This window comes from Patiria miniata, unplaced genomic scaffold (genome assembly GCF_015706575.1).
Source record: "Patiria miniata isolate m_02_andy unplaced genomic scaffold, ASM1570657v1 HiC_scaffold_6, whole genome shotgun sequence".
In the NCBI taxonomy this organism is placed as follows: domain Eukaryota; kingdom Metazoa; phylum Echinodermata; class Asteroidea; order Valvatida; family Asterinidae; genus Patiria; species Patiria miniata.
In genome coordinates this window covers 18734365-18746137 of record NW_024037073.1, presented here as the reverse complement: position 1 = coordinate 18746137, position 11773 = coordinate 18734365, and the positions used below count along the sequence as shown (strand labels likewise).

Genomic DNA, 11773 nt, shown 5'->3' with positions numbered 1-11773 from the left:
AACTGTACATGCAAACTATTCCATATTGTTAAACCATTGCTATGACGTCACACTATTGTTAAAAGTGTGGATTCGGAACTACGAATCTGTTACGCTGGTCACAAAGTGTGGATTCGGAACGAAGGATCTTTAGTAAAGTGTGGATTCGGAATTACGAATCCACACTTTGAACACGTCAGACAATTGTTCTCTATAATGAGCATTAATAGGACCGTATGCGTGAAAATTTCCTTCCGAAATTACCAATGCATCTTCACTGTCAGATTCTCCGCCGTCACTACAAAACCTACTTTGAGTCGGAAAGAAATCATCGTCTGAACTATCAATTTGTCGACGGAAGGAGCCGGGACAAAATAAGTTGCAACCTGACGCCACTTTTTTTCTCCATATATCATCTCAATGAAGGGCATTCATTGCAAAAATGATGATAAGACATGAATCTGGGACTGAGAAATATTTCCAATTTTGTTAAAAATTACTTTAAAACAATTCTTGACTCTCCATATACTTTGTACACTGTCGCGGAAGTGGCGTCAGGTTGCAACATTTATCCCAAGTCTTTTCATCTCCACTCACTGTTAATGCCAAAACTTCTTTTGACGCAGTGGTTTAAGTCGAAGAATACACTCGCAAGTGTGGATTCTTAATTTACGAATTCACTCGGCGCTTCGCGCCTCGTGAATTCTTAAATTACGAATCCACACTTTCTCGTGTATTCTCCTTAACGTATACATTTTGTACTCCTTAATTTCTGGGTTCAATAGACCCCTCTCATAGACAGCCATCGTTGTAGGAAAATTACAACTGCGTGTTCAACGCCAACAGGTGCATATGCACGCGTGTTGCTCGAAATTTCTTCGAAATACGGTGCAGCCAATGCGCGTCACAAAAATTTGACGCCCAAATTGCCGATGCACGTGATAATCTGCAGGAAGGGACGTCATGTGATGAGAGACCAATAATTCATTTGTCAAATGTCTTTTCCAAACTTACGTTAACATGTGAGAGCCCCTATAAAATAGACTGAACCATTGACTTAGAATCTCCAAGCCAAGCATCAGCACCAGTTATAAGAGCCGGGGGCGGGGGGCGGGGGGCGGGGGGCGGGGGGCGGGGGGCGGGCGGGGGTGTAGACGGCCTTGACCTGGGCATTGCATGCAGGCATTACCACTAATGTCATACATGGGCTACTACACCATTTTGTGCGGTGTCCTGAGAAGAAAATAAAGGAAACCAGTTTTTCGGGGCTCAGTACTCGGCAACCAATAAAATGTTTCTGGTAATGTTAAGCAAAACTCGGCCGTCCTCCGGGTCTTTTGACACCAAGAAAGTGACGACACACGCACAATTATTGGTCATGACTCTTCTCACGCTTTCTCGAATGAAAACTGTCGGTGTAAATCTGAATTGGGAAGGCTAATTGCGCATGATAACGATCCTGCATGCTGCCTCCCGGACATCGCAGAGAAGATAAAGAGTCTTCGAAAGGATATGGCGGACTCCAGATGTGGCGCCTCCTCACCTCAGAGTGACCATGCGAGAAAGACTTGGGCTCTTCAATGACATTGTTATTGCAGTAAATCACCCATTGAGTGGCCGTCCAGGTCATGAGACCTCAACCCTTGCTTTTTTTTCATGTGGGGTTATTTTTCAAAAAACACGAGGTTATTACCTCTCGACTTGAAGAGGACATTGTGACCTCTCAACTTGAAGATATTGATGACCTGCATGAGAGAATTGTCACGGAAGTTGAGGCGCCACAGCAGCAGAGGAACATTAAGTGCGGGCAATAAGAACCAGAGCAGAAGCTTGCATGGAGAGAAATGGGGGCCATGTTGAAGGACACTGGGGCTAACTTTTGACAGCTTATTTCGCAAAGTTGTGTTTATTCCAATGCCGAAATGAGTCTGGACATTATAAACAACAGAAGTGTTGTTCTGCAACCCTATCTGTACACAGCTTACATAACACAGCACTCATGATTAATTGGAAAGGAACTTGGTCACTGTGTCCAAAATGTTGTTGTGATCAATGATGTGTAGTGGTGTGTGACTGAAACATAGAGCTGTGATTTAATATAGCTCTATGGACTGAAATTTAATAAAACTCGTCGGGGTTTAGGTCAAGGATAAAGAGTATCTACACGAAGAAAACAATTTTAACATCGACCGTGGTTTTGTATATAGTTCTTTAAAATATAGTCGCATGCACAGACACTCTTTTTGGGGCATACTATTTATGAAGCAGTTGATCTTAAACTACATTGTAATTGGTGATCATTGTTGGAAAAGAGGTTCGCCAAGGATGCATTCTCTCGCCAGATCTCTTCAACATCTACTCTGAAGGAGATGATGGTGCAAGTATAGCCGGACTTACGTCGCATAATGTTATTTTAGATTTGCTGATGATGTTGCACTGACATGGTCACCGTGGATGAAGACCTTCTGTTGAAAATCACTGGTATATGAGCCATCAGTATATTGTCTTAAGTATAAGTCATAACCTGCTCAAAAATATTCAGCTAAATAATGTCAGAATTCACTAACTTTGTACTTGGGAGCCTCTTTAAACAACTCTGCGGGTGGTTCAAAGGAAACCGTCAAGATAAGGGCTATCGCAAGGGGAAAATTCAACGACGGGTATTTGCAGTACACTGAAGGTAGGCCTACAATCCTTAAAATTCAAACCAATCTTAAACCCCTTCATGCACTGGTTTTGCCCATTGCTAATGTACGGATGTGAGGCATGGACGATCAAAAAAGCGGACGCCCATATGATAGGAATCAACTCTTGAAATGTGGTGCTTCACACGTTTATATTACAAGTCCCATGGACAGAGAGAAGGTCAAACGAGCTCCATTCCATATCTAGGTGATCTCAGAAGGAGAATTAAAGCTTTACTTTGGAAATAATGGCCAGAGGGAGTGTAGGGGAGATAGGAGTAATGGATCCTTGAAGGCAAAATGGAGGGGGAGAGGCCGACCGACCTAAAACCACTAGCTCATCGGACAGCCACGCTAATTGGAGGGATGCATCAGAAATGGTTACCACCAATGCACCAACTGGTATGTAGATTGAGGAAGGCACTGGGTGATGATGGTGTTGATGATGACGTCAGCTACTTGGTACTTGGTACTTGGTGGTTATCCTCTTCAGAACTCCTCGAGGAAGTATAACTAAGAGGCTTGGAGAGTGGCATAATTAACTATATCAAAGATTTAAATTGAATGTGGTTTGGGGCATTGATGACATCTCCCCTCAGGCGTAATTATCACAAGTCCCCTTTTACCCAGTTGCATTAATAGTTCCGTCTTTAATGTTGTGCGAGCATACTCCTGAGGATCATGTACGTATACAGGAAGATGATGATGATGATGCTCGAAAATTTGCTCGAAATAATTTTAACTGTAATGACTGTTTTGCGTTATCCCTGCTTTTTCCACTGTATGGGGATTTTCTCTGTTTAATTTCAATTTTTTTATACGATTTTAGATAATTTTTGTTGTGTTTTGTTAAATCTTAACTTATATTAAATCTGTATCATTATTGTGCGGAAAATCACGTGTTTGTGTGCTATTCAAATTTACTTGTGGATCACAAAATATTAACGAGCTCGCGCGCAGCTTTTTGGTGGCTTGCACCCATAATAGAGGACGGCATTATCGAAATTTGCTCGTACCCCCGCCCTGCAAACATGGCGCTGAGACACGCTGATGAGCTTCACCGAATCTTGTGAAGGAAGTGGGGGTGACATCCTGGGTAATTGATCATGACCTATGTTTAAAGACATCTGGCTGTAGCCGTTTAAGACCGCAGTTAGCCAATGCGCGGAAATGCTATCCGAAAACTTTCTAATACTAAATGCATGCATGCCATATACCGGATGTGGTTTCTTTTTTCATTGCGGACCATGCTGTGGACAAATTTTGAGCGTCGCATGAAAATATACAAATTTGACCGTTCGTAAATTCGAAACCCAGGGTCATGGCCGTGATAACTTGCAGGTCACAGGTCACGCTAAATCTATATAATCGGAGCGTAAATTCATGAGCGTGTCCCATCCAGCGCCCGTTTGCAGGGCGGGCGTACGAGCGAATATCAGAAATATTTTATGTCAGCGGAGGGCATATGCAGTATCTCTATTTTGATTTTGATGTGTAGAGGGCGGTTTCGCTCGTACCCCCCGCCCTGCAAACAGGACGCTGGGATACTCTGCTGAATTCACGCTCCTATTGGTTGGATTTTGCTATACCAGTGACCTGCGCGTCATCAAGGTCATGACTCTGCAAGGTTTGAAACGGCCGTTAAGACTGATTCATTACTCTTTTATTCCAGTTTAGAGATTTTTTTTTCTCGTTGAAAAGCGTATAATAATGTAGGAAATTATGTAAAACTTATCTGTGTTGTAAATGTACAATTCCCGTCACTCGCTCAGGCTCTGTTTCGAATCACGAACGGTCGGATTGCATTATGCGACGCTCATAATTTTTGTCCACATGGTCCGCAATGAAACGGAAATCACATCCGGTATGGAATGTGCGCAATTCTATGGGAAGTTTTCGGATAGCACTTGGGCACATTGTCTAACTGCGGTCTTGAACAGCTGCCGCCTGATGCTTTATACATAGGTCATAGGCCACTTCCTTCACAAGATTCTGTGAAGTTCATCAGAGTATATCCCAGCGTCCTGTTTGCAGGGTGGGAGGTACGATTCCTCGTACCCCCGCCCTGCAAACAGGGCGCTGGTAATAGGGCTGATGAGCTTCACAGAAACTTGTGAATGATGTACAGATTGACCTTCGCATGCAGCTAGCGCGCGCTACGCATGATTCTACGTCACAGGTCACGCAAATCTATCCAACGAGAGATCAAATGACGTCAGTCCTGACCAGCGTCCTGTTTGCATTGCAGGGCGGGGGGTACGAGCGAAGAGGGCGGTAGACAAATTTAATTAAATTTCAACAGAGGGCGGTATTTTTTAGTCCACAAAAATTCCGCGCGCATTTTGTAAACTCAAGAGGGCGCTATGTATATTCGCGCCATTTGAGTTCAGCGAGGTGCGCGCATGTTGTAGAGATTGAAATTTAACTTTACAAAATGACGGATATTCTGGAATTTTCGGATATTTGGCAGGAAGTGAGAGGTGCCATGGTGAGATGATCTTTAATCTTAAATCTGTTCGTTTTGTTTGGTCTTTCTAATTCTATTTAAATTCTAAAAACATTGACAAGCCATTGTCTAATCAAAATAGTTTCCTAAATCATGTAAATACACAGGCTACATCATCATGACGGTAATCCTTACTTTTAGGACACCTCTATTTTTTTACGAGTTCTGTTCAAAACTGACTTTTGCAGATGCCTGTCCAGTACCAAAGTGACTTTTGCAGGCTAAAGCAGTCTTTTTTCTTCAATTAAACTCATGTTAGTTGTAATTTTGAAAGCTTTTTCAAAGAAAATGTAACTTTCCTACCTTTTTTTCACAGTCAGATGTGCATGTTGTAGTTCTCACAACACAGTGAAAGCCCTACATTATGAAAGCCCAATGCTGATTGGCTGCTAAAAAGAAAAGAAAAGATGTTAATTTTTTTATCAGCCAATCAGCATCGAGCTTTCATCGCATCAAGATTTTACGTTTGCCATCTTGGTTTTTGAGGCTGTTTTCTGGTTGTCATCGTCGTCTTTTACCCCTGAATTTCCCTCATCATAAATCAAAGCCCTGCCCTCTTTCCACAAAATTAAATCTGCTGATATTCAAGAAGGTGTCATTGCCAATTGTTCAGATGTGCCAAGAAGTATCAGAATGTCAATTTTGATTGTCATTTTGTCAACTGTTTTGGTGAGTCTTTCCCTTCCTATATAGGAACGGGGTCCTAAAAGTAAGGATTACCCCTATGACATTGACAGAGTGACAGAAGTCATTTCAATTGTAATGCATCCATGTTGACAATAAAATACCATCCATGAAAGATCCAGGCAGATTTATCGTATCTTTTGGGGGATTGTGTAGTTCACATGGTTGACATGGTTGAGAACCCCGTTCCTATTCGTAGTCGTACATATGAATAATTATTTAAAAACTTGTTTTTTTTTAACGCGAAATGTACGATGAGTTTGTCGATTAGTGTTGGCCACCATCTTGTTTGGATGCGCTGAACACTTCACACATGCATAGTATGGGCAGTTGGCTCTGTACACTTCACGCATGCATAGTACGGCTAGCTTCACGTTAACAAAATGGCGGCCACCCCAAACTCGACAAACTTGTCGTACATTTCGTGTTAAAGTTTTAAATAATTTCAACTCTGATATGCAGAAGATGTTCTTTATTGTTTTTTCTACCATATAAAGCTATTTTTAATGTTTAAAAGCATATATACAAAACTTGTTGATGCTTGTTGAGACTGATGACGCTTGTTTACGCTTGTGGACGCTTGTTGACGCAGTTTAGTAGGACTGGTTCAAAATGTAATACCCCACATCACAGCAGTCAACAATTGTTAAATATTAATACTCCATTGAAGGGCAAAACAGTGATGCACCTGATATCTATGACACTTTTTTATTTTATTGTATTTCTTATTTTTGTTCATTAAAAAATGTTTCCATCTATTTAGAATGGCGGCCGGCTCAAGCTGAACAGGCAAGGCGTATACTTCAAAAGCAACAAGACCGGCAAAGTGGAACAGGTTCAAGTTGAGGACTTGGCCGAAACCAACTGGCTCAGGGTCGCCAGAGGTCATGAGCTGAAACTCCGCCTCCAAAATGGAACCATCTTCAAATACGATGGCTTTCAGGAATCGGTAAGGGGAAAAGTTCCGTACTCGATCGTCAATTTATCTGCTGCCAAACATCTTAATTGTCACCTCACCTTGTCATTTGAACCAAGAGAAATCCAGGAAGCTGTGTAAAGGTGAAAAAAATTTACTCAAAATGTGTTTTTAGAGCACATTTTGGATGCATACGTCGTGCAGAACTAACTTGAAGCAGCCGGTCAAAACTGATTGTAGTGGCTGAAAGACAGCGGTACGTTATACGCATGACATCGACAACCATAACGTCGCATGAGCCTGCCAATGATAGTGCAATACGTCATTATGAATATTTATTTTCTCATGAATATTTGGTTTATTTCAATGGATACTTCAAATACGTCCAAAGATTGATCATTGTAACAGCGATCGTGCGCGGCCTAGCGGTTAAGAGTCTCGTGTATCAAGCAAGCATCAGAGGTTCGAATCCTGATGAAGTAACTGACTGATTAATAAATAGAAATTAAGGAAAGGAGAAGGTGAGAGTAGAGGAGGGAAAGTGGAGGAATAACCTTAAAAGATGTAACTTTTGGCGATAGAAAATTAATTGAAAAAAGTGGCGATCGAGTACGGAACTTTTTCCATCAGTAAGGGAACCATAACATGATTATGTTTGGGATGGGGGAATCAGATAGGAAACGTAAAGGTCATATGAGCAGGGAAAAGAAGATATAAAAATAAAGCTTGGATCAAAATGTAATGTTTACATATGTAGCTCAAGAAATATCAAGCTATCAGTATCACATGCAGAAATATAATCCACTTTGACTGGGCACATCCCTTTTTGTTTGGACAGATGTCCATAATCGGATTAGGCCAAAACAAATTGTTCTGCTTCCGGTTTCCCTACCCACCCTATTCTGGCAGCCCCTACCCTAATTTTTTTGTATGGGAAAAATGAGGGGGAAAAACCCAAACCATCAATTTTTGCCTTTTACCCTTGATTTCACACAGAGGCCTCCATACGATCGTACACAAAAAAAATTGGCTAAAAAGAAATTCCCTACCTACCGGTACCTACCCTATTTTCAAATGCCATGTAATCGGAAGCAGAAGTATTTTTTTTTTTGGCCTGAAAAAATTTCCTCCCCCCCCCCCAAAAAAAATAGGGTAGGGATTGTCAAAATAGGGTGCATGTAGGTAGGGTAACCGGAAGCACAACTTCGCCACAACATAACAACACCTAAAATGACTGTGCAAGTTATGCCGTAATATATTAAATAATTCACAAACTTTTAATCTATGTAATGTTTGTGAAATTGGCATAACTGAAATGTTGCGCAGCGTGAAATGTTAGGCAACTTGTGCAATTGCCGCGCAAGTGGACTTTTGCCATTGCGTAAAGTTTCATAAAAATCAGCTGCAGAAGTTCGTATCGGTAAATGTTGAGGTCCATGTCTTTTGGGTTTTTTAGGACCAAGAGAAACTTGCGGAATTCATCACCAATAACTACAACCTGAGCCTGGATGAGGTAGAACTAGCTGTCAAGGGGCGGAACTGGGGCTCAGCCAAGTTCAACGGTGAGTGGTTTAAGCTATTTAAATTTTGACCCTGTGATGCATGTCATACTATAAGGCCATGTCTAAATCCCTTGGCTACGGCCATGCAATATCGCACGAGTCTATGAGAAGTGGCTACTGCCGCTAGCCAGTGGCTTCCATAGGTGCCCGTGTTATACATAGCCATAGCCAGGTGATTTGGACACCATCTTAATTTCTCTTTGATGGAGATGTGTTATATTCTCTATCACTTTGAAGGATGTGACGTTTACATGTTTAAACATTTCAACAAAAACAATTCTAAATCCGTTTACAAATTTTCCAATAACGTTTAACTCTTTCACTACGGAATTTAATTTCCCGATTTTTTTCACGTTTGTACGTAGTAAATCGCTGGAAATTCCGCCAGGTGTCGATGTGGACGCCGCCATCTTGAAATGTCTCTCTGTAAACAAACTGCTCAAATAACCTGCAGCAGACCCCGGCGAGACGGAGAGCCGCTGGCAGTAGCTCAAACTAGGGTCAGAGGTTATACGATATAAATTATGTAGATAAGGCACACGTCATGGCATGCATGGGGATACCCTGTTTATTCACAGCGACGTCACCGAGCCGCTGCCAGCGGCTTGCCGTACGACATGTACAATTTGTGTGTGGCGCTGTCAGCGGCTCGCCGTAGTGTAAGAGTTAAACTAAAACCGGAGTTATAAAAATGGGGTCTACGTTCACCGTTCGCGCAGTCTTCTTTTGAACTAAACCAGCATAGCACAGATAATTAACAATGTTTTCAAATAAATATGATTTACAAAACCTTTGAAGCACTTCAATACTTGATTCCACATTCGGGACACACGTAGTTAAGGTTTCTTTCTTTTTCAATAACTGCCATTGTTGATTTATGTAAATCAGTCCGGTCTGAACATTTACAAAATTAAATGTAAAGTCAAATTCTTCATCACTTTAGTGTATTTTTAACCTTTTGATTTAGCATTTTGTGCGTACATGTACGTGTATGTATTCAAAGCAGTTTGAGGTTGTTGCTGTTTAAAGCAGTTTTGACGTTCATGTTAACAATTTGTCTCTCCAACCGTCCCAGGCCCTCTGAAATTCACCAGAACATTTGTGTTGGATTTGACAAGATCGAAGGCCAGTTCATGCTTAGCACATTAAGATTTCTTGCTACGAATTCCCAGAAATGAAACTCATTTTGCTGTCATTTTTTTTGGGGGGGGGGGGGTGGGGGTGAAATACAATCCACCACTTATGCAAGTAAGTGTATTCAAATTTCACAACCAGGAAGATCGGAAGATTTTCACAAAACTTGAATTACTTAATTAACCCTAACCCTTCCGGATGCGACATGTGTAAAAGTCTGTTAGACCTAGAGTCTGTTAGAGCCATCAACACCAGTGCATAAACGACCAATTCTGAAACAATGAGAGCTATCCCATTGAACAATGCCACAGTTGTATCCTGCTGTAATTGGTGACCACAGACTCTGAGGCAGTTTGGTCTTGAGATTTGTGACTTGAGAGATCTTGCTATACTGAGCAGGCTTGTCATTTTGAAAAGTGTTGCGTGTTGCTGCCTTCAGCAGGTTTTTTAAACTTAGGGGTTAGAGATTTATGGAGATTTTGTTTGTTCTGACAGGCACGGAGCTTGCCTTTGAAGTTGACAAGAAGCCAGCTTTCCACATCCCTCTGGGTAATGTGTCCCACAGCACGACGGCCAAGAATGAGGTCATTCTGGAGTTTCATCAGAACGACGACACAGAGGTCTCGCTAATGGAGATGAGATTCTACGTGCCTCCCACGGAATCAGACACCAAGGCTGCTGAGGTAACTTGGAGATAAATGGCTGGTTGTCACGTAACGTTTCTTTTTGTTATAACAATTATCAAAGTTGAAAGTTGGCACGTTTTTGCCTTGACCAGTTCGTGCCAGATGACGTGTATGCCCACAAGGGTTTTGCCGTATTCGGAACGGATGACGGATAAACACGCAGGGAGCAAGGACGGAAATATCTGTCAGCGACTCCAGGCAGCAAGTAAGGCCGGAAATATGAGTGTGCTGCCCGAGGGTGATGGCTTCAACCCGCCTGGCTTGAGGTCGAGTGAGAAGTAATCCCGCGCCTCTTTCCCTTCTTGTCAAAAATAATCTCGGCGTGAACTGGTTGAAGGACAGAATTCAGTAGTTGTGACTTGCGCTGTAATAATCGTTCTCTTTCAGGCATTCCATGAGAAGATTTTGGCAAAGGCGGACATCATCCAAGCAACTGGAGAATCCATCGCATCGTTGGAACAAATACCGTGTCTCACCCCAAGGTAATATCCTTTAATCCTTCCTTATTCATTTTCTGCCAACGAAGTTCTAAGTGGACTATTCTCTTTTAGGGTCAATTTTGTAACAAAATATTGATGAGGTGGATGTTTTTCTCGAGCACAATTTGAATAAATCTTTTAACATTTTTTTCTTTGAATTTTCATGTTGCAGAGGTCGCTACGACATCAAGATTTTCCCCACCTTCCTGCAACTCCACGGCAAAACATTTGACTACAAGATTCCCTTCACCACTGTACTGCGTCTGTTCCTGCTGCCCCACAAGGATAATCGCCAGATGTATTTTGTGGTAAGCAGAGATGAAACTTTTCCAATTTTAATCGGAAAACCAACTTTTTGAATTTTCCAACGAAATTTCCGATTTTTTTACAGTGTGTCCCACAAAATTAGATTTTCTGATGATTTATTCACAAACAGACAAAATGTCATTTTATTTCAATCATAATTTCGAAGAAAAGTCGATGGAAATGGCGTGTTAAAATCATCGCGAACGTAGTTTTAAATCTCTTTCACCAGTCGTTATTGGAGAGTTTCAACGGTAGAAACACAGGGCATAACACTGATCGGAGCCTTCTCCGGCTGGACAAAAGGTTTAACATTGACAGGTGACATGGAAAAATCACTGTGTCGCACGTGCGTGCGAATATACAATGGTACCAGCGTACGTACCGCACCACCGTACCGTCCGCTAGCACGCACATGGCTGGCCGGGACGGGTAGCCTTGTGAAGGATCCTGTGGATAAAATCATTATGTTGTGCGATATTCGGAGGTTTCAGATTCAGTTGTACAAAATGCAATGCTTTAAAAATCATGATGATTATCTCGAGGATAGCGAAGAGAGCATTAGCGAAACATTTCACTGGCATTTGTTGGAAGAGAAAGACGATAATGCCTGATATTTTCCCATGTATGAATGCAAGTGGTTGAATCATGGACATGATTGAAGCACCATGAACGGAGCCCTTGTCTTTCGGACTTTTCCCTCGACTTTCTCAAGTAAGAAGTGAACTTCTTTATTGATGACTCTATTACTCTAACCGTAATTCAGGCATTTTATGCAATGAAAACACTAACCGTTTTTTTTTTCATCGTAAAATTTTGTTTGAATCAAAAATAAAGCAG

At 41.7% G+C, this 11773-nt stretch overlaps 1 protein-coding gene across 1 annotated transcript in view; it reads left to right on the top strand.

Moving 5' to 3' along the window:
* Positions 1 to 5016: 5016 nt before the first annotated feature.
* LOC119742641 (FACT complex subunit SSRP1-like) overlaps positions 5017 to 11773 on the top strand; it is a 63806-nt gene continuing 57049 nt past the window's right edge. The window contains exons 1-6 of the mRNA XM_038218778.1: positions 5017 to 5151; positions 6617 to 6802; positions 8226 to 8331; positions 9961 to 10148; positions 10539 to 10633; positions 10803 to 10938. Of these exons, the coding sequence (XP_038074706.1) occupies positions 5098 to 5151; positions 6617 to 6802; positions 8226 to 8331; positions 9961 to 10148; positions 10539 to 10633; positions 10803 to 10938 (765 nt within the window). The 5' untranslated portion in view covers positions 5017 to 5097. The remainder of the gene's footprint in view (positions 5152 to 6616; positions 6803 to 8225; positions 8332 to 9960; positions 10149 to 10538; positions 10634 to 10802; positions 10939 to 11773) is intronic.